The sequence below is a fragment of the Adiantum capillus-veneris genome, chromosome 10, assembly GCF_014529385.1.
Source record: "Adiantum capillus-veneris isolate H3 chromosome 10, ASM1452938v2, whole genome shotgun sequence".
Lineage (NCBI taxonomy): Eukaryota > Viridiplantae > Streptophyta > Polypodiopsida > Polypodiales > Pteridaceae > Adiantum > Adiantum capillus-veneris.
Window position 1 is genome coordinate 163195591 of NC_140940.1, and position 26880 is coordinate 163222470.

Here is a 26880-nt window from a genome sequence, read left to right on the forward strand (position 1 = left end):
AAATGATTATACAACTGGCTAAAAAGTAGTTTTAAAGTTCTAATATGAAATAGGTCAAACACAAAACTTTCAAAAACTTGAGGTCCAAAATAAGTAAACACTCGACTGAAAAGTAGTTTTAAAGTGCTACTAGGTAAGAGGCCAAACACTAAACCCACATACTTGTAATAATGCCTCGAATACTTCTAGCGGCCTGTTGGCGAGACTTCGCAATTTCTCCATTTGTCTTCTTCGTGCATTGGCATGGAATGGATGATCAACATGCAAAGGCCTTAGAATTAGACCTTCTGAGGAACCACCCTCCCAAAGAATAGCTCGCATCCTAGTTTCAAAAGCGAGTTGTTTTTCTTAGAACTCTTTGCTTGAGCTGCCTCTTCTTGTCGTCGTCGACGTGCATCTAGTTCTGCAAGTGATTCAAATCGTCGTTGCTCTTTCTCCACTTTCTTTTGCTCTCTTGCTTTTGCAATCTCGTCTTTCTTAGCGTTTTTAGCCTTCATGCTCGCAATATATTGGGATGAAGTGAGAATTAAACTGTTTGTATAGTCCACAAATGCCTCTCGAGGTGCTTGTCTTACTGATACCTCTGACATTGGTACTCGTAAAAGATCAATTACACGAGTTTTTTTGCTTGGAGATTGGTTTCTTTGCATCGGCTGCTTGCTTGAAGAGTTGGGATTGTTCTCCTTGTCAGACTCCACTATTTCCCAAGCCAATCGAAGATTTGATTGTATGTTTGTGCTATCTTCTCCTTGCCAAGGTATTTCATGTTGGTTGTTTGCTGATGGAAATTCAGAATTGATGTCAGCATACCCTTCTACACGTGGCAAATCAGTATCATCTTGAAAATAATCTCCCTGTAGCAATCTCATAAAACTGAGTTGATGTGCTGATTCAATCTGATCATGTGACGTTGACAAGTCAGTTATCCCAATCTGCTCATTTTGCATGTGACTTTCCATTGAACGTAATGCCAGAACAGCCTCATTCTGTATTCCTGCACTAGGTGGAGTGTTGGGTACCTGTGAGATGCTTTCATCATCTTGATTTACTGGTTCATTTGTGGTATGTATATTATTGATGGCATGCCATCGAATTTTACCGCTGAAGCATCAAATGGCCAAATTCCTCTTGCCCGAAAACTTGCCTTAATGTTTGACTCTGTTAAAGACAGTTTTAGGGCACTTGCCACAATGGTTGCGAGCTCTCTCGCTTGCTTGGCTGGATGGTGTTCGCTGCTGCCACATTGCTCTCTCTTTGCAAAAATTCGCCTTTAGTGATTTGAAGACGGAGACATCCAAGGGTTGTAGCTTGTGTGATGTATGGGAAAGTAAAGTGATAATATCTATGCCAGCTTCATGTGCTCTTGCCATGACTTCGAGGGAAATATGACTTCCATGACCATTAAGAACTAAAAGGTTTCTGCTGTCAAATCCAATGTCTTGTATGATGAACTTTCGTAAGTGCTCTAGCCAAGCTTGGAAGAGCTCGCCTGTCATCCATGCTCTCTTTTGCATGGCCATTGCTGCCCCCGCTTCGCAGTCTTCGATGTAGTTGTCGTTCATTCTACTTCCCTTGAATATATAGTATGAAGGGATTGCATGGCCAGCTGCATTAACACAGCATAATACTGTCATCCATTCTCTAGAATCACATGTGATACCATACACTGATTTAGTTCCCTTCTTTGCAAGGATCTTCATGCCCTTGTACCTTTGACCAGAGCCTAAATCCAAATATAAAACTAATTATTAGCTAATGAACTATGCAATCGGTTTAAAGTAACCGTGGTGGACAACATATGTGATATATTTAGACTTTAAATGATTATATTTCATATTCGTAACAATCTTACTTGTATTGTTGGAACTCAGTCGCTGATACTCTCAATTTTTTCTTCGGGGGAGGGGGAGCGGTCTTCTTTGGGCTGGTAGCTTGCTTTGCAACTACTGTTGTTGAAGAGGACTCCTTGGGATTGATGAAAGGAGCTTTCTTTCTTGGGACACTGCACATGAAGGATGGCTTTACATGCACACGTCACAGCAACAAGCTCGGCCACCATGTCTATGTACTAGTTGAGAAGTACACAAGAAATCAGCCAAAACAGGGTGTCTTTCTAGCAAACATGTCTTGCACTCACATGGAGCCTTTGAACCAATCTATGTAGAATTGCCATCTGATCAAAACTGGTTCTGAAATTGTTCTGCAAATCAAGTTTGTATGTTCTTGCTGGGATTTCTAAATGGCTAACAAGAGTAAGATTTAAAGGTATAATTGGTTGTAGTTTGAATGGGTTGAGGCTAACAGAGTGGAGTCATGGAAACCAAAGTGAGAGCCAGGTAAGAGTGCTGGAGACAATTGCAGGGCAAGAAAGAGAGTGTTCATGGGATGCACGACAAGTTAAAAACAGTGGCGACACAGCATATTTGCACGGAGGTGTAAATCGTGACTGGTCGTAACTGTAATTTGAACTCGTAGTGGCTATAAATGTTTTTTTTATCATCACTAGGAACTTGTACTGATTGGATTTCTACATGGATGATTCATGATTGTTGAGGTATACTGTCTTTGATTGTGTGTAGGTGTGGAGCCTGCGTTGGATAGAGGTGGCGCCAGATTAAAGAGGGCATGGAGCCTTCTCAGGAAGAGGAGACGTTCATTTTGTATTTTTAAGTCACGTCTTGTAAAAGTCTTAATATTGAAACAAGAAGTATTTTTTTTGGCCCCATCATGTTTCTAAGTCTTGGCCCTAAAAAGGCCCCCGCCTTTTAATTGGTACCTCTACCCTAGATCCAAAAAGGAAAATTTTCAAAATAATTGACATTTTTAACAATTAAACTTACAATTTCTTGAATTTTCCAAGTTCATTTTATCCTTCTCCCCCTCCCTTAAACTAGCTGTTTCGATTTTTCAACCGGCCCTAGGCTAAGCTAAGGCACGCTTTTCCCAAACATTGCTCAGGAGCCTACACACTGGAGGGGAGAGAGAACGGCGGCATGTGAGACACAAAGATAGCTGCAGTCTATGTTACATTTTCTAGAATCTCAATGAGATTCTTAAAATTTGTCTTTTCAGAATTAAATAGAATTAAAACTCCCACTATAACTCACAAAATTGAGCTCTCACACAGTCACACCGATTTGAAGTGCACTGATCTAAGACACTCCTCCATATACGCTTCCTTGAGCGCTACGAGACCTCTCCAATATTCCAAAAAAAGATAATACACCTTTGGTCGTCGAGCTCCTCTTGCTTGTCCTCCAAATGGCGCTTGTTATCACTTGCTTGCAAGTGCTAGCGATTCGACTCGATGCTTGACACTCATCAGTGCTCCACAGATCGTTGACATGCTTGCCATCATACGACCCTCACCTACTACCCTTGCATGGTGTCACACCCTAGCTAGACTCTGTTCTAGCACATCCCCCCCCCCCCCCCTCCCCCCTTAATTTGATCAGCTACTTACTCATTTGTAGTTGATCACCACATTAAACCTCATTAGGTTTTCTTGTTAGATTCTTCATCTGTTTGCTCGTCACATTCCTTGTCCTTTGCCTTTTTCTTTGTCACCCTCAAGGCATCTCCCAAGATTTCGATTAAAAAGAAATGGGTTCAACCATAGTAATGCAAAAGTTATCTTGCACGTCAAGCAAGCACATGTTAAGGAGATCAATTTTAATTACCAATAAATTACTCATTGTGTTATTAATTTTTATTAAAAAAATCCAACTAAAATACACTATTAATCATACCTCCAATTTTCTAGACAAAATAACTGTAGATTTCCCTAGGGCTAGGTGCAAATTTCCCATAGAAAAAAATGTGACAAGAAAAAAGCACTATAAAGCCATTTTTAAGCCATTTCAATTAATTTTATTTCTTTAGTTTACCTATCGTGTAAATTCAATGGTTTTCAAACTAACAAAGCTAAGATTTTTACATTTTTGTGTCATGCATATTTTTTCTAGTCCGTTAACCTGGTTGTCCTGGTTGTCCATGGAGGCTTCACATGACCAAATGTTTGGGGTATGTTAAATGTCACACACAATATCCAATTATTGGAAGTGGGTATACCCGATTTTGCACCCACCCTAACATCTATCGGCAATGCACCAATATGCAAATTTTTGATCAAAGACGAGGAGCTACACGAAAGCTCGTATGCAAATCATTCATTGAATTGAAACATTGCTAGCCTCTTAGTAAGGTGCTTGATGCTTCTTCAATTTGTGCTTGAGTTGATTGCATGGCAGCCATATCTTTAGATCTTATTCATCGACCTATTTTGCTTTGCACATAAATTTGATAGGCACGCATAGATAAGCCTAAAAAAATGACTTCATAGAAAAAATTTATATGGTTTTGCTCAATAATAATAGGCTTGAGATCATGTGCTTCTACTTGAGATTTTTGGGGAAAAGGTAGCAATTGCCACACACATCATGGAACCTTAGGGAAATAGTCCCTAAATTATCAACGAGACAGTTTGGAACACTTGTAATACTCTTAGGTGAGTACTACTAGTTATCTCAAATGCATTTAAACTAGATTCATTTTCTACTCAAGGCAGAGAAGCAAAACAAAATGCTCTTTACAACGAATGCATCTATTATCTATGGGAAAATGATGAGCCTCCAAGGCGGCAATGATTTGAGTGGAATGCAAAATCCCAATTCTATGCTAGCTATACTAAGACCTACATACTTTAAATCAATACCAAAACCAATAGTCCAAAAGTGCAAATGCACATCCTGTTAGAGTTTTGACATCTCAAGTGAACTGCTTAATTCGATCCAATGATTTATTTTGGCTTTAGGTATATATTTTATTTATTTGTCAAAGTTTAGGTAGGGCAATTTATTGAGGTGGGTATATATGTGACCCCTTGCCCCCATTGTACATCATATCAATTCATTGCCAAGGTTGGTTGGTTCAACAATCTCTCTCTCTCTCTCTCTCTCTCTCTCTCTCTCTCTCTCTGTGTGTGTGTGTGTGTGTGTGCACGCGCTTGCGCGCGTGTATTCTCCCCATTGCTCTACACTTTCGTATCGTCGATTTTGACATGGTATCAGAGCTCACTGCTCGTTGATCATGGGAGGAGCATCCGCATAGTGAAGAGGATAATTAAGCGGCATCAAGAAGAGTTGGTGTGGCAGGGCTGCCTTCAAAAGTGCAAACAAATTGTCGTATTTCTCCCTTGTGGCGTTTTTTGAACACGATGCCTATAGGAGCCTCCATTGGCAACATTTCAAAATGATGGGACGGTAAAGGTTCTTACTGTCAGCGTCCTTGCCTCGGGCGTTGCATTTTGATATGCAGTTGCTAGTGGGACGTGACGAGGGCAACAAGAACTGCAGCATTCTGAGACACCTACAGCCCGTGGAGCTTGGCAGTTTGAGTAAACGCTCGCATTCAAGAGTTAATGAGGTGCCTCGCGACAGTGTTTTGAAACGTTGGCAGGGCAGGCTTCACGTTTTGGCTAGTGTTTTAGGGGCGTTTTGAAACGTGAGATGAGCCGACAACGAGCTCCTTGACAGTTCTTACTCTGTAGCATTTTGAGAGGCGGTCAGTGTTGAGGTAGCTACAACCGGCCGTCAAGGGAAGAGTTTACACCAATGATGGTGTGGATAAGGCTTGATAGTTTGATTTTTTTAAGATTTAATGCTATCAACTTGAGCCCGAGGGGTTTGTTCCCACGATTTTCAATGACGACTAAAAGGAACCAACACCAACCCAAGGCTATAAATAGCGCATCGACCAACATCCAGTCATCGGCCTATGCTCGATCGAAGCTCTCAAGGAAACCGTCAACTTGTTTGGCTCAAAATTCTGAAGCCAAAAGCAAATGCACGAGTTTGCTAGAGGACAGACGTGCTTGACGAGGTCGGTAGTACCAGTACTCAGTTAGCTGTCTTAGTACCCCACGAGGTCCGACAACTAATGTTATAAATGTGACACAATGCTTTGTTTGGTTCGGGAGTTTGAAGCCAAAGACAAAAGTAGGAACTCACACAGAGACAAAGGCAAAGGCAAGCTAGACAGAGGTAATGGTGCTAAATATTTCATAGAGGAAATCGGCATGACACACGTGGTGGCAACCACAGTGGCCATGACGCCAGATTTCTAGTCATGAGGTAGTTGCCGCCACTAGATTCATCCAGAGAGAGGCTTGGGCAAGCAGTGCTCCCTATAATTAATTTGGACCCTTGTGTTGGAGTTCAAGTTTCTAGTGTTTGAACCCGTGGGTCAGAGTTCAAGGCACACTGCATCTGGCAAGGAACCAATCAAACGTATAATTAATTTGGACCCTTGTGTTGGAGTTCAAGTTTTCGGTGTTTGAACCCGTGGGTCAGAGTTCAAGGCACATGCATCTTGCAAGGAACCAATCAGACATATAATTAATTTGGACCCTTGTGTTCGAGTTCAAGTTTCCAGTGTTTAAACCCGTGGGTCAGAGTTCAAGGCACATGATCTGGCAAGGAACCAATCAGACGTATCTACAACACTATGGATGAGTGCACCAATCCATTGTTGTTGGTCGGATTATGGACAGGATGTGTTTCAAAGTTCATTGTCTGTAAAGTATTTTGGACGTGATGTGTCATAGTTCACGAATGGGGATTCTTGGTTGTTCTACATTTCAAACTTTCTAAAAGGTAGCCGATGCTCAAGATGGCATTCTTATAATGTACAAAGTTGAGGGTAACATAATCAAGGTGTATCCAGTAGACGATCAACTACTTGGATATCCATGGTAGCTTCTTCATCGATTGGTCTCACTATTTATGTCCACTATGAGCTGCAAAGAGGGCGTTACAATTTTGGCATCTCAAGTGGACTGCCCATTGTGATCCCATTATTTTATATTGTCTTTTAGGCATTTATTTTACTTATTTGTCAAAGTTTGGGTAGGGCAATTTACTTTGAGTAGGGCAACTTACTAAGGCGGGTATATATGTGATTCATTGCCAAGGTTGGTTGGTTCAGCAATAACTAACTCTCTCTCTCTCTCTCTCTCTCTCTCTCTCTCTCTCTCTCTCATGTATTCTTCCCATTGCTCTACATTTTCCGCATCGTCGACTTTGACACACCCCTCCCAAACTACATGTAAACAAGCGTGCAAAAAGAATGTATAATTTATCGGTCAAAAAAGTCGTAGCCTTGATGAGTTTCATTTATAATCCTACAAATATAAATGTTATACACGACAATCTTATGGCACCTATAGCACAAGCATTCTTAGAATCTCTCTACACACACATACCAAAACCAATAGTCCAAGAGGAAAAATGCACGCCTTTCCTACACTAACATGCAAGCAAGTGTGCAAAAGAATGTAGAATTTGAACTTTGCTGTAGGAACTCCACCTTAAAAAAATCACCTATGGCACGTGCGTTCAAGAGGTATTTTTGGAGTCCCTCTATACACACACTTCATCATTAATTAATGACCCCATTTCCTTTATAAACCCAGAGAGTACACTTCACCGTGAAGAGAATCACTCTCCAGCCACCTATGCTGACATACATGTGCATCATGTCGTGAGGACCTACGCTAGGTTGTAAAAATTGATGTCACTAAACAAGCATGGCGCTCATCATAGTGGCACAAAGTCACCTCCTTGAACTCTCCAAAATTGAGAGGAAGCCTTTGCATTGTATGCAAACGCCTAGAGGATTTGGTATCTCTCTTGGGCTCAGAGCCACTAGTGCTAGCTTTGAGCTTTGGGCATTTGGCCTTGGTGTGCCCTACCTCATTCTCAAGGGGGTCACTTGTTAATTATGACTATCATGTAAGTGTAGCAGAAGGGGTTATTAAATTTCATTTTTTCTCACATGTTCACACATAAAAGGGCACCGTAAAATGGAATAGGGAAAAGAATAACATATTTAATTGGAAAGGGGTCTATTTTATCTCTCAAAAATTCACTGATAAAGATGTTTAGAAATAGTCCTTGAACACACATGATATACACAACTTACCTGATCGGGCCGATCCATAAACACTTAAATTAACTTCACTTGTTCTCTTTTATTTTCCCTGGAGTCAAATGGCCAACTTTATATGAAACACTTTTAGAAGGTTAGAAATTGATTTTCATAACAACCTCATTAGGAAGGAGAGAGGGGGGTTGCTCAGCCATGCTCCCTACCCTGTGTTGGCCCTTGTTGCATGGATCTCCTTGCCCACTCCCCTCTTGAACACTAGAAGGAAAGTAGCATGTAGCCTCTACTTAATTTGTACTATGTCTTTTTTTAAAAAAAAATTAGCAAAACTCACAATTGTGAGTGAATTATATTTATCAACCCAAATAATTACAGGGGCTGTAATTATGGTTCATGGTAATTTGTACTATGTCTTATTGCTAAATTGAGGGACCATGACCCAAAAGTAAAGTGTGCCTTCTACAGATAAACCCATGCTTGAAGAGTGTGAAGATGAGTAGAGTGATAGGGCCTTGCTTCTACTTCAGGCAAACCCCTGCATGAAGAGTGTAAAGAGCTGGTACATAAGAAAGGGCCAACACATGAGAAGTAGCGAGGAAGCAACTTCCTATGCCTTCCAAGAACTAGGACTATGCCACTTTAAACCACTCAAATTCAATCAATTAGTTCCTTTACTATTCATTTGAGTGTTGCTTTACCACAACAAGGTTCTTCATTTTGATTTCTTTGCTGTAGAAAAGCCATCCTTACAGGTGGATCTCAATCTCCTATAAGGTGCTACACAAAAGGTGAGCACCCTTGATTGCCTCACAAAACCTAGCTTAATATGGATTGGTTTAAGCATTTATACATTCCCATCAGCATCACCACGTCACCATCCCCATCCCTCTAGTGATGATCAGCAGCAAGGCCTTTGAGTCTATGACATTCCATCATGTTCGTAAATGCCATGATTGACTTCAAGTAAGGCTCCTCATGCTCCTTCTATAAATGTATACTACACAAAGCTAATGGCCCATGCTGGTTGTACATTGACACATGTGTTGGGCATTCCCTTCCCATATGTCCTATGACCAATATTCAATACCATGCGACATATTATCTCATCACAAGCCCATTCCCATCTTGACATCCACTCATTCCTTAAGCAGGCAAGAGAACATGCCAAATGGAAAACTTTGTAAAGAAAAATGCATCCGTTCAATAACATCCAATGCCTTCACTAGGTAGTGATCTTCGGGAAAGTCTTTTTTCCTTACCGGTTGGGTTCCCTCTTGTAAAAATGTGGACTGGACATACTAGTACAATTTTTCCAATTTGCAGGTTTTTCTGTGCTATTTTCTTGTATATTTTACCAGTTTTGCTTCCCTTTCCCATGCTTTGCAAATGGCTAATCTCCAATTTCAATCAGCTCAAGGCTAAGCTGAGGCAAACCTTTCCCGAACACTGCTAGGTAGCCGAGAATTCCAAGTCCAACCATACACGTGAAAGATGCCACGTTGGGCTTTAAATTGTACATGGCTTTCACACAATCATGTGTGGTAATGATATTGCTTTTCATCCAATTTTTTGTGTTGTATGTCAGGCGCCAAAGCGAATGCCAAGCAATCAAACACATGCAAGTGACCAATGGATGGCTTCTTGACATTCCAAGCCTCATATGGTTAGATAGATTGAAAAGCTTTAGGGGATGCATGCCTAGTACATATGTAGTACACATGATAGCCTCTAGCCAGAACATAGGTGGCAAAGCTAGGCTACCGACCATACATTGTGCCTTTCCCATAGGTGATCGATTTTTCTCTCTACACTGCCGTTTTATTGAGGGGTATACGCCACTATATATTGGTCTATTATCCCATGATTCACTAGAAATGTATTGAATTTAGACATATACTCCCCCCCTCGATCAAAGCAGAGGTTGCCCACAGTACAATCACATACAATTTTAGTCATAAGAAAAATTTATTGAAGCACATAAAGACTTCCAACTTTGCCTTCAAGGGATACGCCCTTGCATGCCAGGAGCAATCATCAATAAAGTTTACCTAGTCCAAAAGATGGAGTTCAACCACATGCATCACTATGGACAAATGGCAATTCTCTAGTAGCTCACACATAACCATAATTAGGAAATTTAAAACTTTGCAATTTTTTTCCAAACTACAGCTTCCACATACATGGTTCAATGGCGCCTCAAGTTGGGGAACAAAGCAACCATATTAGATACAAAAAACTGGAGAAAAACTGATGACCAAAACATGCACCCCAAAGTTTCCTGAAATAGCCTTCGTGAAAAAGTATGCATGCCAAATCTTCCGCATATTTTGTGCAAGCATTGAGCTCATATAACCCACAAAACAAAGTTTTAGAGACACCAATAGTAACATCAAATTGAGGATATGCAGAATACATCTGTCATCCACAAACTTAAAAATAAGACCAATTTTAGCAAGTCCAAATATAGACAAAAGGTTCAAGGTAATACAAAGCATTAGAAAGTTTACATATTTGCCACCTTCAACAGTAAGCACAATCGTTCCAACTCCTTTAATGAGATAAGAGGGGGGTGGATATGAAGCAAGCTTTTTTTTTCCACCACTACCGCCCACTACCATCCGTTGCCACCCATTCTACTTCCCCTATTAGTGGCAAGTGGCCTTTCTTTTGAGCCATCACAACCCCTTTTGCTCCTCCACATTGGGCCACCAATTGCCAACCCCCCCCCCCCCCCCCCTTCTCTCTCTCTCTCTCTCTCTCTCTCTCTCTCTCTCTCTCTCTATTGCTATCCCTATCTTTTCTTAATCTCTCTCTCTCTCTCTCTCTCCCTCTCTCTCTCTCTCTCTCCCTCTCTCCCCTTGTTCATGCACACACGAACTTTGTACTTTATTCCTTCCCAAAAGAATCACAATGACACCTATATCAAAGATTTCCTTTTGGCTTACAGGACTTGCAGGACTTTCATGATGGTCGCATCGACACCTCTCTCTCTCTCTCTCTCTCTCTCTCTCTCTCTCTCTCTCTCTCTCTATATATATATATATATATATATATATATATATATATACGTGTGTGTGTATATATATATATATAGTATATATATATATATATATACACGTGTGTGTGTATATATATATATATACTATATATATATATACACACACACGTATATATATATATATATATATATATATATATATATATATATACATATATATATACATACATATATATATGTATATATATATGCATAAGAGAGAGAGAGAGTATATATATATATATACACACACACGTATATATATATAGATAAATCTCTCTCTGTCCTCTTTGGGTCTCTCTTCCTCCCTCCCTTAGCCCAACCCTCTCTCTCTCTCTCTCTCTCTCTCTCTCTCTCTCACACACACACACACACACACACACACACATAAACACACAGAGACAATTTCATATGTAAAAGGTGGATTCAAATGCATAAATCTTCAAACAAAACACAAGCTTTGATGAACAAATCATTAGTAAAAACTAAAATGCTAAAATTACTCTCGCAAAAGTAGTACACATAGATAAGGTGGGAGAGGGAGGAGGACGGAGCAAGAATGGTGGAAGAGAGAACGAGGGAAGGAGGGAAAAGCAGAGGGTCAAAGGAAAAGGGCTAAGGGAGAGAGATTACCCCCCTCCCTCCCCTCCCCCCCCCCAAAAAACGATAGCAAGCTTGCTATTGCCAACAAAAAGGGTTAAAAAATAAATTTTCATTTTTTATTTTGCATTAATGAGCTTGCTAGTGGTTTTTTCTATTGGTTGGAGGGGGGGATAACCTCTCGTCCCTAACCCTCTCCGTTCGTCCCTCCCTGTCTCTCCCTATCCCAAGCTCCCTCCGTCCATGCCCTCCCTTCTCTCTCCCTCACCATATCCCTTCTCCCTCCCTATTTGTATGTGCCCTCCCTCCCTCTCTCTATCCTTCTTCTTCTCTCTCTATCTCTCCTTATTCCTTGCTAGTTTATTTTTGACCTCCCTTTTCTTTTGGAAATGATCATCCTGCAGGCGCATGCATCATTGTGTCACATATTATCAAGAGAAAACTACTTGGGTTTACTATGGAATGCTCGGGCAGGGTGGGGTGTGTCACTATATGTAAAACCTATATATCACGTGCATTCAAGTATTGTATATAAAACTCGTTAGACGTGATTTTTTTGCTAATGAAAGAGACGCTTTTTCGATTCAATTCGTAACTTTTTTCAGAATCATTTGTTTTAAACACCCTTCTATATGTAAAAATGTGAGAAAACATAGAAAAAAAATAATTCCTACTATTGAACCCACATGATATACATTTTTTTGTTAAAGTGACCCCTCTAAGGTGAAATGTCTGTTTTAAAAACGTTGACACATGAACCATGAGAGAGAGAGAGAGAGAGAGAGAGAGAGAGAGAGAGAGAGAGAGAGAGTGTGTGAGAGAGAGAGAAGAAGAAGAAGAAGAAGAAGTAAGTGAAAAATCCACAAAAAAGAGATATGGAGGCAAGGGAAGGAAGAGAGTAAGAGAGTTATGTAACGGAAAGAGGACAGGAGGTGAAATAGAGAGATACAGAGAGACAAGGGGGGGGGGGGGGGGGGGGGGGGGGGGGGAGAAGTGAGTGAGAAAGAGATGTGGAGGTGCAAGGCATTGAGAGCAAGAGACGCAAGTAGTAGGCGTAGGATAGGGATTAGGAGAGGGGGGGGGGGGGGGGGGGGGTATATATATGGAGGTTGTGGAGGAGGACAGGAGGCAGAGAAGGAAAAGAGTGGGTTGCTTGGGTGGTTAAGGAGGGAGTCACAAGTGATACATGGGTGGCGCTCAAAAAAACAAAAGCTCGCTCCAAAGCTCAATTTGTCAAGTTTACTCTATTTTTTTAACTCGATAAGAGACGTTGTTGGAACATGTGATAGTATTCCCATAATGCTAGTCTTAAGAGAAGTGAAAAAATCATGATTAGACGTAATGTGCTTAGTGGCACCATTACAAAGTACCATACATAATCCACAAATTCTAGAATACATGCATCATGAAGAAATGGGTCATATTGACACTACGCACTAAAGCCCTTTTTGCATCATACCCAACATTCGCCAAATCTACATTTGAGAAATCAATTGCAATGGCTACACTTGCCTCTTTCTTATGAACCTCTTTAATCTTAGGCTTATGTTATTGCTTGATGAGATCATCATTTTTCTTACAATAATGATATTTCATTTTCTTCTTGCCTTTATTACCAAACATATTGATTTTTGAAGTAGAAGTAGTTGCGGAGACAAGCTTGCTACTTGCAAAAGCATTGGAGGTGGCAATAGTGGTATTCTTCAATAGTTTTGCAACCCAACAATTCTCTTCAAGAGCATTTTTCTGTGCCCTATTTTTTTTTTGTAGACTGAGCCTCTTGCAAAAATTATAGAGACAAGACCATGAAACTTCACATCATCAAGTTTATTATCTAATATAAGCCTAAAGGTGGAAGCACAAGTCTCAAAGAAATCTAGCAAAGAATTAAGAACTATATGCACAAAAACATTGTCTAGAATGACCTCACTAATGGAAATTAATGACTCATTGAAATCTCTAATGTTCATAAGGAATACATCTATAGCATCCTCCTAGTGCATAACCTTGGGCTCTAGGTCCTCAAGCAGGTAAGCAATTTTGTCAAATCAAGACCTCCATACAAAGAAGCTAGTCTATCTTGTGCCTGTTTGGATGCTTGTGCTCAACAAACATATAGATTAATGGAACACGTAGTAGAAAGTGCAATCAATGCAGAGGTCTTAGAAATTGTAGCATCCATGAAACTTGTATCTGTAGAAAGTGGTCATACATCACAACATTGCACAATGTTCCAAACACCTTTTGCAACAAAGAGATGTTGCATCATGTATGCCCAAAGTAGGTAGTAATCCCCACCAAAAATGTCATTGTTGTCATGGTCAGCGACGATAATACCTCTTGCAAAAGTAAAGGAAATTCATAAAACTAACCAATGTTGTATAGCACAACCTAAAGAAGACTATAGAGTGCCCATTTTGCAAAAAACATTATGTTAAAAAACCTATACAAAGGGAAAAAATTGCTTCCACATTATTGCCAATAGCAAAAATGGAGGCCAAAATGAGCTCGAATCAAAATTCTGATGATACCAAGCTTTATGAGTTTCCTTGAAGATTATGTTGTGTGACAAAGGCTCACCACAAATCACTTCAATCTAAGAGCTTGACCTTGGAGAGTGTTGGAAATGTTTCTTGTGATGCTAAAGCCTACATTAATATCAATTCCTGAAAATATGGCTATGGAAATGCACACAAAGATGGACAAAATGAAGCAGAAGCTCAAGACCACACAACACAAAAAAATAGTACTATTGAGTGAGCTAATACAAGTATAAGGATTACCGTAGCCTGATGGGTGTAAAGACAAGCTGAAAAACCCCTCCCAGTGCGAGGAAAGATGTAACATTTAATGGTCTAGTAACTTGTGTGTAGCGGAAAATAACATAGACATAGTGAGCATTTCATTAAAATAGATTCCTAATGAGCATAGCAAGAGTGCTTTGATGGAGAGGGCATAACACCTAGTTAGATAGGCATGAACAATACTTCAAAAAGAGAGAGAAATTAAGCTATTGACAACAGTTGAGGACCGGATTTACATGGAGCCGGTCCCCCATCCAAAAGGCTTTGTATTATAGGTTTCCCCCATCAAGGGGAGACATTTTACAATACAATACTTTGTGTTCCTTCAATAATATGTTGGTGCAATGAAGATGGAAGCTTCAAGCACCAAGCTCACACTTGTAAAACACAACATCAATTCCCTCACGATCTCAGATCCAAGACCTCACACACCTTCGAAGATGGTGAGAGCTAGCGGGGTATGAGAGTAGATTGAGAGGAAGAAGGAGTATTCTTACGAGAAAGAAGTATGTCTCCTCACATAATCACTCATAATAGATTAGCATAGCTTAGTAATTAGCATGGTAGAGGAGATGAGCATGCATTGGAGCTTGGCTCTTGGTTGGATTTTCATCACAAAGCCAAGAGTTGTTGGTGTAGGCCTCCCTTCTCACAAGCTTGGAGTAGATGACGAGCTTTCCATTAAAATCTTGAGAAGGAGAGATAGTCCCCTTTACTTCACACATGAGATTGTGTGAGTGTGTGTGTGATAATACCTTGCAAAAATCAATCCTCCTCTCTCTCTTGGTCGACCCCTCTTGCTAATTGCACATGTTGGCATCCTATTGGACCCTGCAAAGCTTAGCCAATGACAATTAAGAAGCATAAGTGATAGCCTTGTGACATGTGTCTCCCTTTCCCCTTTTGTCAGAGCTTTAGGTATTTAAATAATGCAATCAAATTCTCATTGGACCCCTTAGTCTTACGGCCAATAGGAATCAGGCACGCCATTTGGCTATTGAATGCTCATTGGACCCCTTGGGAGACTGTCCAATAGTCTTCTAGAGAGCTTAATTTCTATTCGTTCTTTTAAAAGGTTTTTTAATTAATTAAACTAAATTTACTCTAGCCTAATTCTCATTGGTCCACCTCTATGGCCATCCAATCGGATTTGAATGCACCTTGGGGGCAACTGGGCTAGGGAGCTGACATATGTCCACTATGCCCTTTGTGTAAAGGCGGCTTAAGAGAGAGAGAGAGAGAGAGAGAGAGAGAGAGAGAGAGAGAGAGAGAGAGAGAGAGAGAGTGTGTGTGTGTGTGTGTGTGTGTTTCTCTCTCATCCCCTACTAAAAGGGCTCGCCCCCTCAAGGATAGGGATGTGGGAAGAATTTTGAGTCTTCCCACAAGCATCCACCCTAAGCTTGACCATAGAACATAACCTTTGAATTTTGGAACCTTAGCATTTTGGAAGTCTTTATAAGCTGAACCTTAGGGACTTTGAAGCCCATTGATGCACATTTCTCTTTTGCAGATGCCCCCCCCCTTTGGATCCCTATTTTCCCTCCTTTGGATCCCTATTGTGACCAATGTGCCAGCCTAACCAATATTCTAGCTTTTTCTCCCTTGATACTTCCCCATATTAAATGATAAGTTTAACATGAGAAAATCATTTAGGAGAATTAGATATTAGTTATTATGCCAAAAGAAATTGCACAAGTGGCTCTAAGTGTGTCAGTATATGGTAGCATTGACAACATCTAGCCCGCAAATGCTCTCCAAATATCACATGAAAGTCTAAAAGTAGGATGTTGGTGATGTTGCCTAGGAATGATGTTGCTTGCTCTAATACCAATTTCTAGATAATGGTTGGAGGATACCACATACAAAGCTTGGGGAAATAGGAGAACCTCAAGGGCACACAACATGACAAAGTAGAATTAGTTAGTGTGCAAGTATCAAGTTAAGTGATCGAGGCCCTAGGGCTATGGACACATATACGAATTGGGGGAGAAAATCTTGTAGGTAGGTATTAATAGTGAGGGTGTGCACACACAACACAATTTAGCGCGTAAATTGACTTTTGGATCTTGCATACAATGACTTGTGATGAAATGTAGCTATGGGACATGTAAAAGTCAAGGTCATTGTCAACATGGTTAGCATACCCAAGTTGTGTAGTTAACATTTTTTAAAATATTAACATATACTTGAGTGAAAAAAAGAAAATACCCTTCTAGGAGTAAAACAGCTCCAAGACAATCACCACAAGCGTCACATTAGACCTCAAATGGCTTTGAGAGATCTGGTCGTGTAAGCAAAGGTTGAGAGATAAGCTTTTCTTTAAGCTTCTCGAAAGAATTGTTCTCCTCGGCAGACCATGTATACTTAACGTTTTTCTTTGTTAGGCCATGTAATGGTCCCGCGATTTGTGACAACTTTTCTATGAAGATTCTATAGTATGCACGCATACCTGTAAAGCTTCTTAGTTCATGTAGATTCCTTGGATTAGGCCATCCTTTAATTACCTCTAGCTTTGATGGATCCATTTGGATGCCATCTTGAGAGATAAACTGACCTAAATATTGAATCTCTTGTAAGAAAAACTCATTTTTCTTTTGATTAATATAAAGTTTATTCTCTCGTAAGACTTAAAATATTACCTGGAGGTGTTGCTTGTGTTCGTCTAGTGAATAAGAGTATCATCAAAGAACACTCCAGTAAAGGTTTGGTGAGGCCTAAATAGCTTCTCCATCAAGCGGTTGAATGTGGCTGGTGCATTGGTCAAGCCAAAAGGCATGACAATGTATTCGTAAAGACCAAACATAGTGCAAAATATCCGGTCTATACAATGTCTTGATCAATTATCCTTATTTGATGGTAACCACTTTTTAGGTCAATCCTACTGAAGTAGGTCGAGCCTTGCAGGTTATCAAATAGGTCTTCTACTCGTGAAATGAGAAACCTATTCTTGATAGTGATCATGTTCAGTGCTCTATAGTCGACACACATATAACATGTGCCGTCTTTCTTTTTCACTAATAAAACGGGTGAACAAAATGGAGATGAGCTAGGCCTAATCATGCCCTTCTACTAACTCATGCACTTGCCACACTTGTTGATCTTGAGAAAATCTATAAGGAGGTTTATTAGGCGGTGAACTTCCCAAAAGAAGTTCAATTGAATGGTCATCATTCCCTTGTTTGGGAGGTGATTCACAAGGGATGTCATCAATAAAAACATCTTGGAACCCCTTCAAGAAATTTGATAACTCCAGCTCCTTTTGATTGTTTATATTCTCTTTCGCTAAGGCATTAGGTTCATTTTGAGAATCTTTAACAAAAATCATGTACATGGAAATAGAGCTCTTTATTGACTTATTAAAAGCTTGCTTATGTACAAGGGGTATGGTCCTACCCCAACTCCTTATCATCTATGTACATATTTTTTCCCTAAACCTAAAGTAGATTTGCCTTTCAGGGAATTTAACATTGGCAACCATGCGATCAAACCATGGTGCCCCTAGAATTACATCCTCCTCCTTGAGAGGAGAGATGATGAAATCTTCCTTGTCCACATAGCTTTGAACATGGAGCCTCAATTTCCCAATTAAGGATGTGATTGAGACTTCTTGACCCTTGAAAGCACCATCAGCAAGTAGGACATCTCCCATCTCATAGGCTTGAATGCCTAGCTCGGTGGCCAAATCTCTGGATATGAAATTGTGAGTAGAACTGGGGTCAAAGAGAATGAAAGCAACATGTTCTCTTACCTTTCCCCAAGCATGGCATAGAGGAGATCCTTTGTGGTGAGCATCCTCTTCTTGGATTTCGACCAAGGTAGCTCTAGGAGGCTTATCTCGTGTATTCTTGTGGGGGCAAGCACGACAAGCATGCCCTTGCTCCCCGCACTTGAAACAACGGTTATCTTTACGGTAAGCTCAAGCTCTTCAGGAAAGAGTTTATTTTTGCCTTTATAAACTCCGTTCTCCTTAGCTTTGTTGTTGTTGGCGTTGCCTTTAGGAGACTTTTGGACAGTTTCCTTCCCTTTAGGCTCATTATTACGGTCCTTGTTCTCCATGGGCTTAAGATTTCTCTTAGCCACTTGTTGGAAATTGATTCGTAAAGCCACCATGATATGGTGTATGACCGCAGATATGGTGCGTGGCCTTTGGGAGTTGACATACTCCACCATATCTTCAATTAGACCTGCACAAAATTCTTGTTGCTCTCCAAAATCCATCTTTTTGAAGACATTGGCTTTGAGATGTAAGTCCAAAACTTGTCTCCATATTTGTGAGTAGATTCGTAGGGAGAGAGCTTCAAGCTTCACCATTCGGTGAGTACTTTGTCTTTGGCACTGGTAGTCAAAAACTGCTTCATGATGGAAGCTCTTAAAGCTTTCCATATTCAGGGAGCTTCACCGTTTTCCCGTAGGCTATACCACCATTGTCTGGTGGACTTCTCAAAATGCATAGCTACATGGCATAGCTTAGAGGACTCCATGAAGCCCTCATCTCCAAACGCCGCATTGAATTGTTGGATGAAGGACAAAACTTTGTCCGTAGCACCAAAGGTGCCATCGTAGGTAACAAAAGAGATGTTCTTTCCTCCCTCTTTGAACTTTTTGAGCTTGGACGACCTCTTCCACGTGGCACAGGATTTCCTACGGCCTCTTCTTTTTGGTGGTTCGAAAGTTGCACCATCACTTTCTTCAGAGGAGGAATAATATGAGGAGGATGGAGAAGAGGGTGGCCTCTTTCTTGCCTTTTTCTTCCCTTGTTCCTCCTTTTTTGCACCATCACTTTCCTCATAAGAGGAAGAGGATGAATAAGATGGAGAAGAGGGTGACCTCTTTCTCGCCTTTTTCTTCTCTTGTTTTCTGCCATCCCTCTTTGAATTATGGTATGGAGAAGTGTGCGATGATCTTCTACGTTTAGGGGGTGTTGGAGAGTGTTTTGCCTGCCGTCTTCATGGAGCCATCTCCGCCAAGGTGGCAGGAGATTCACTTCTTTCTTGTTCTTTCAATGGGGGCTCTACCATTGAAAGTTGAGTTCTCCTTTGGGAAGGAGATGTGTCGTCAAGTAGTAGATTTTTTAGCCCTTTGTACGGATCCTCTTCTTCTTCTCTTATCGGAGAGAGGCTTCTTTTGGAAGTCTCACCAGGAGGCTTCCTAGGTACTCTCTCTTCTTGGTGGGGAGTTTAAAAAATCCCATCAGCACGTAGTTGCTGTTGCACTTCACTTTGGAGGGATGGATTGCCCATATCTTGTTGAAGCCTAGAAACAAGGCAATTAACAAGCATAGGGGCATCATTAGTGGCTGTCCATTAGCAAAATCAAAGCTATCAACATTAATTTGACTCTCTTTACTATTGTTATACATTCTAACAACTTTTAAGTGTACTTTGGTACTTCAAGCTCTAGTTGCTAATCCTCTTACCCCTTTAGAGAAAAGCAGTCAAGCTTCTGTACCCATGGCTCAACTATCATTAATTGCAAGGAATAGAAGAGAGGGTCTTCCAACACCAAAACAGTACCGTCTACTGTCAAGCTTCTAATATCTCAAAAGTGGCTAAGCCGTAGGCAAGCCCCGTAGGACTCCACTATTAAGACCATAGCTCTCGACGGTGATGCCCCATTATCTGCACAAAGCAGACGCAATGCAAGGCTGAAAAATCCCTATTCTACTTACTCAATTTCAATTAATAATACCAACCATTTATAGTTAGCTTGAGGACCTCTCTTCTTGAGCAAGAAGAGAGAAACCTTGTGCTCTGATACCAATGTACCATTTAATGGTCTAGTAACTTGTGTGTAGCGGAAAATAACATAGACATAGTGAGCATTTGTCAACCCTCACGGCTCACGCACATTCCTATCACCTACGATGGACACTGTATTATTTATTTGGTAGAGTCAGGTATCGGGCTCGTCTGTCCAATAGGAAAAGCGTAAGAGTGATCGCGGATGAGAGGTGCACTCTAATTGGAACATTCAAGGGATTAGTTGGCTAAGCATGGGCGCCCAAGTGTGAGTGGGGCGAGCTCATATAAAAGTCAACTAAACCTAAAATTCACTCATTCTCTCATTTGTGTAATTAAAGAGTGCTCTTGCTCCATCTCCATCTTCTTCTTCATCATCTCCTTGTGCGTGTGTGTGTGTGTGTATGCGTGAGAGAGAGAGAGAGAGAGTGTGCGATTGAGCATTGCGGCAGCACGACAGCGGCTAGGCGGTTGAGCGCGGCGTAGCGGCGTCTCCCTCTTCTTCGCAACGAGGAATCCTCCACAACAGGAAGCGTAGAGCGGTGAGTCACACACCAACGCCATCTTTGAGCTTACTAGTTTAAGCTTGTTGTGTGCTTGGAGCCATTTGTGGCTCGCACACAGTGTATCTGCAAGTTCCTTGCATTGACACGTGCGACATACGCGCACATTTTTGGGCCACTGCCGGGGAATGCCATACACTATACTTGAATGGCACTCTGTGCTTCTTTTGTGGTGCAATTTCAATTGTAGGAAAGGTAAGGAAGGAGGGTGTGTGTGTTGAGAAGAAGGATTTTATGTTGGTACTGTGTATTTCTTTGTTAATGGAGTTTTCAAAGGTACTGTGTTTTTTTTCTCTGTGTAAGGTGTTAGTATTAAGTTTGTTAGTTCTGTGTAATATAAACTACAGTAAGTAGAAAGTAGATCTGTGAGAGCTAATGAAGTGTGTTAATGTGTAACAATAGGTGTATTAGTTGTAAGTAGGTACGCAGAGTGTGTGTGTGCTCACACGCAGGCCGCGATGACCTTATCCTTTTAAATAATAATAATAATAATAAAGGTAGGACCGGGATCGAGAATATCTCCCAGACCCAAGCCCAAGCTCATGCTCAAGCTTAGGCCTCAGTCGCTTTTAAAATTACGAATTTTAGCTTCACACGTAGCTAACAATTGATTTTTTGAGGACCAATGGAGCTTCAGGTGACCGAACGTTGTGCTGTAAAGCACATCGCGACCCTCTGAGTGAAACGCTTGTTTTGAGCTATCACACACTTTAATCAAAAAATCAATCATTCAAAAATTTAAAAAAACATAAAAAAAACGAGTGAAAACGGACGCCTAAAAAAGTAAGCGGTTAATCTTCGAGGTTATTTGCCGACGCTTGTAGGGTGCCAAAGGCACATGCATCTGTGCTCTGGTCGTGTGCTAGAGACGGAGCAACTAGAGAGAATTTTGACTTAAGCGAGTTCTCAATATCCACCTACCTTAGGTTTCGGGCCCTCGGCGGGGACCCAAGGTACTACAAACCAAGACCCGAACATAGCGGCTAGTGACTCTTCCTTTGACTACGACGTCATGGAGGGTTTCCCAATGCCAAATCCCGATAGCTCAAGCCAAGACATGCATGCCATGGGTCCATGGTCCGGGCCGAGCGTGCTTAGCTGCTTGGAGAAAACCTTTAGTAGAGCCACTCGCTCCGAACATGGAGCTAATGATGCAAATGAGGAGTGTGGGGAAGTAAATTCTCCATTTGTGATCAATGTAGACCCTATGCCCTTAGAGAATGTACATGTGAATACTTCATTCACTGCACCTCCTGACTCTTCCGAGTTATTTCCCTCCGAGGTCATATTACCCGATGGTAGAAGCCTTGCCGAAGTGCAAGAGGTTGAGCAATATATCATTGCGGCTAGGGAAAAGGAAGTCGAGAGCTTACACAAGGTGGAGCAACGAGGAGAGTTAAAAGCGAAAGCCCCTATGTCAATATCCTTGGTAAGAGAGCAATCGAGTGCTCCTGACTTAGCAACCGCTAAGGGCCAACCCCTAGAAAGCAGCATTGCAGCTAGCTCAAAGGACACCCCTAGCACCTCAATCCTAGATGGAGTGTTCTTAAATGAGAACGTGGAGTACGAACTACAAACAAAAACTCTGACCGACCTATACACAGATCACACCTATTACGTGGGTTGGTTAGATTTCCTACAATCCACAATGGGTGCTACTAGTGTGGAGGATCAACAACAAAGAGTTTGTGAGGTCATCCATAGGGTCATTGAGTTAGAGAGACCATAACAAGGGGATCAACATGCCTTCAATGGGTCTCATGAGATTCTTAGATACGGGAAAGGCTAAACAACCGACCTTATCGCAAATGGAGACTCCCTTGGTAAGTCCGATGGATCCTCCATATGTTGTTTCTCCAGGGGTCTCAGTGCAATCTGAGCCCACAAGTGATGGCTTCACCTTTCCAAGTCTATCTCATCTTTCCCTTGATCACACCACGGCTACCATGCCTACCCCAATGATGGGCATGCCGAGAAACACGCCATGGACCTCATTTGTTAGTAAAGCACCACTACATGGTAGCTCAAGGCCTGCAAAATAGTACCTACAAGTGTGTACCAATCATATGCACCTATGGGTCATCGCACTCATGTAGTCCCTACCCCTCCCATTGTTTCAACTACCTATGCTCCCCAACCACAACACCCAAGTTCTTATTTCCATGGGACTATACCGGCTAGCATTAGCATGTCACATCCGACGTCTGCTATGCCTAGGTAGGGCCACACATATGAACTTTGGGCCACTACATGGCACAACATCGTACCCAACGTGGAACCCAAGGGCTTCCTATGTGCCAAGCCCAATGCAAATACCTACTCCACATGTAGTCTCTGGAGCACCTTCATCCACGGTGCCTGCTCACTTAGGTAACTTGGTAACATTTTCTCAAGCTATTGATCGATCTATTGTTGAGAATATGCGTAACACGCCTGATAGAGAGCCTAGAAGTAAGGCAGTACAAATAGCCAAGCTCACACAAAAATTTAGTGGAGACGGGGATGTGAGAAAGCATATTGAAGTGTTTGAACAAATATGCGATTCTCTAGGAGAACACAATGACCTGCATAAGAGTAATGCTTTAAGCCTAACCTTAAGTGCAAAGGCTGGGGATTGGTATAGAACCCTAAGGGTGGAAGAAAAAACGATTTACCCTACTCTTAGGAGACTGTTTGAAAGAATACATACGAGAGGGAGTGCTTTGGGGTGTAGCCTCTCAGCTCCAGAAAGCCCAACAAGAGGAAGGAGAGTCGGTGGGAGACTTTATTAGTCGCTTGAAGCATTTGAATTCTCATTGTAATCCAAATGAGCGCTTCAATAAGAATCAATTGCTTGATAGATTCATTAGGGGATTACGACATGAGGATATCTACAATGGCCTAGTCATTAGAGGTATCACCACTTGGGAAGCAGTCACCACCAATGCGATCCAATTGGAGGATAATTCAATGATTCAAGGAGAAAGAGTGTCTGTTGAGTCTAAATATATTAGCTCACAAGCATCGGGGCATCAACCAATGACCCTAAAGCCTATTTCTAAGGAGCCAAAGATGTCTGAGATGACTTTAGCAGATCTCACCAAGGCTATTCAAGAGAGTCTTAGAGACAATCGTGCTCCGCAAAACAATCATATGTATCCAAGAAGGGAGCAACAATGGTGCTCAGTATGCTATGGACCACATAGTACCAATGAATACCCTACTTTTAGAGTAAAATTCAATGGGAACCGTAATTCATGTGGGAGGTATGGTCATCAAGCTAAGGATTGCATAGTATTTAAGCGCGCGATGGCCAATAGACCAACCTTAGCATGGACAGACACACCTCGAGAGCCTGCATTGATGCCGACCCCACCTCTTGAACAAACAGCACAACACATGGTCCCTAGGGCCCAAAATGTTGTTCAAACAACCACCTTACCACCTCCAGTGCTAGGAACGCAACCACCACATCCGAGAATCACTTCTATGAATCAAGTGGGTTGTGATTCATTTATTGCTTGTTTGGAAGGCTGTGAGGAAGATATAGATCCTAATATTGCATATGGGATGGATGTGCTTGAAGAAAGTCCACAATACTACATGGAGGACTATTGGGGACAAGTCAAACCTGTATATCAAGTAGCTGCTCTTGCGACAAGAGGTCAAAATATCAATTACACTGCTAAGAGACCACCTCTTCAATGCTATGAGTGTGGAGGTCCACATCGTATAGCCGAGTGTCCTATTAGGCTACAAAAAAAAGCCACACTAATGCAAACCAATCAAGCAAGCACGTCTACAATGCCGATACTCATGTGTAATCGATGTGGCATCGATCATTTGATTGCCCAATGTCCAAATAATCCAAATGCACCGAAGATCGCGCCATTAAACTTGATTGAAGTTACCGAGGAGCCATCACAAAGTACATCTATGGTACCAGTAAACGTACTCACATGATCGATGCTCCAAAAACAAAATTATATTCTTGAGGAAAGAGACACGGCATCAATTGCCCAATCTCAAAAAAAGAAGAAAACACGAAGGAAGAGATCGCCAAAAAGCAGCGAAGTCAGACCCCAGTTCAAAGACCAACATAGGGACTGGTGACGACCCCGTATATATGAACGACGCTGAAGAGGATTCTGATTTAGGTGAAACCATGGAGACCAAAACGACCACTAAGATAGAAACCAACAAGAAATATCTTCATGAGCCACAATGGCCAAGCTCCAAGAAGAAGATAGGAACTTATCTAAACCCTACAGTGGAGATTGAGCGAGTCAAGCAATTAAGGAGTTCGATAAAAGATACCCAAAGGGATCTAGAACCAGCACCTAGGAAGATCCAGGTTACAGACACTGTGTTCCCTACGCAAAAACAACCTCACCAAGACCATAGACCCTTAGCCATACCTAGTGTCATCCAAGAAGAGAGTGACTTAAAGTCATGGGAAAGTGGGCGTACTCACTTCTTGATGGAAAGAATGTTTACAGAGGGACTACCTGATCCTGTCAAAGGAATGGAGATCCCATCTTCCCCATGTCAAGGGACTAAAGTCCAAAAGGTGTCGTTAAACATTGCCAAATTGATGGATTTCATGTCTTCAGAAATTAGAACCACCATCATGTCCAAACTATATAAAGACCCTGAGCTAGTCTCAGCTCTTTGAGCCTTCCTCAATGGAGAATTAAAGTTTGGGATACCACAATTTGCACAGATGGATGGAGTTGGGGAGATGCCAATAGAGGAAGAACACTTAGATCCACAACCCGACCTAGATGAGAGCCTTGTTTTAGAAATACCTGTTAACAAGTTGGGACAATACTTTGAGGGTGATGAATCCAATGCGACCATACCAATCACTACTAAGGGATTAACTGTGAAGGGAATCCTTGATGGTGGCGCTGGGGTTAGCATTGTGACTAAAAATTGTTGGGAAACAATAGAAAGACCTCACTTGCGACCACAACCATAGTAGTAAAGATGGCCAATGGGTCTATTGTTAAACCTATTGGGATGCTAGAACATCTCAAGATTAAGGTCTTTGGACATAAAATAAGAATTACCTTCATTGTTATGGATTTCTCCAAACACACTATAGCATCGGAGATGATCTTAGGACGTCCTTTCATGAGGGAAGCAAAAATGGTGCATGACTGGTCTAAAAACCATGTCTACTTGCAGTTCCAAGATTGTGTCATTCAAGTGGATCTTGTAACGGGTCGAGCACATCCTCTAGGAAACAGGTTTATAATTGATCATAGATCTGACACCACAGTTCACTCGGCCCCATTGCAGTATTGTTACACGTGTAAAGCGGACACTGATGTTGGGGAAGATTCTCCTTATATGGATGTACTACCTTGGATGATTGAGTCAGACAATGTGGATTGGGTCCACCTAGCAGCAACCATAGACACTTCGGGAAATAAGGGGATGACCTGGGTAACACCTGAGGGGGATGAAATTCCCATACCCTTAAATATTCTACAATCAATGCATATAGCTTCTAACAAGACTCATCCTAATATAACGAAGAAAACAAACAAGTGGGTCCCTAAAGCTTCTTTAGCGACCATATCTAGTGCTAAAAAAACAGAAGCCTTGTAAGAAACGTCCCACTCGCTCCAAGAAATGTAAGGAAACGTGGCGGTGGATTCCTAAACGACTATTGGAAGCCCAAGGCTACTATCAAGGAAATGATCAAATCTGGGTGCCAAAACGTAGATTGTGTTCTTACCTGTCACTTGACCCATGTGAGCCCAATCATGTAGCTCCAATATGAATTGACGATTGCGGAAAGAAAAAAAACACACAATGCTACACACCCACTCCAAAGCTATTTTGGGTATTGAAGAAAGAACGAATTGTTCCACCTAGCTCAGGAAGGGGGGAGTCCCATGAAGCTTCTAGTTCCTCATGTAATGCATCCATAGAGGTAAAAGCTTCTCCACAACCTCCACCTACAATAGTGGACCTCCATGAAGCTACAAAGGAATCCACACCTCCCAGTGTTCAAGAATCACTTGATGAACCACTTCAAATTCGATCTTGGGAGAGTACCTTACCACACTTGCAACTCGACGAGGCACCTAAAGTAATAGAAAACTACTGGCAAAAATCCTCACCTATTACCAACTCGAACAATTAGTTTCAAAGGGTGACAAGCACATTTCAAACGGTATGATCTACCCAAGGAAGGGGGGAGT

General features: G+C 41.5%; 2 protein-coding genes across 2 annotated transcripts; both read right to left on the reverse strand.

Moving 5' to 3' along the window:
- Positions 1–278: 278 nt before the first annotated feature.
- On the reverse strand, positions 279–959 carry LOC147449989 (uncharacterized). The gene has a single exon (XM_086522760.1). It carries the CDS (start codon positions 957–959, stop codon positions 279–281), a length of 681 nt encoding a protein of 226 aa, XP_086378886.1.
- A 186-nt stretch (positions 960–1145) lies between these two features.
- On the reverse strand, positions 1146–2059 carry LOC147449990 (MFS-type transporter clz9-like). Its single transcript, XM_086521663.1, has 2 exons — positions 1882–2059; positions 1146–1723 (listed from the first exon to the last, which is right to left on the reverse strand). Exons 1-2 carry the CDS (start codon positions 2057–2059, stop codon positions 1146–1148), a joined length of 756 nt encoding a protein of 251 aa, XP_086377789.1.
- Between the last annotated feature and the right edge of the window lie 24821 nt (positions 2060–26880).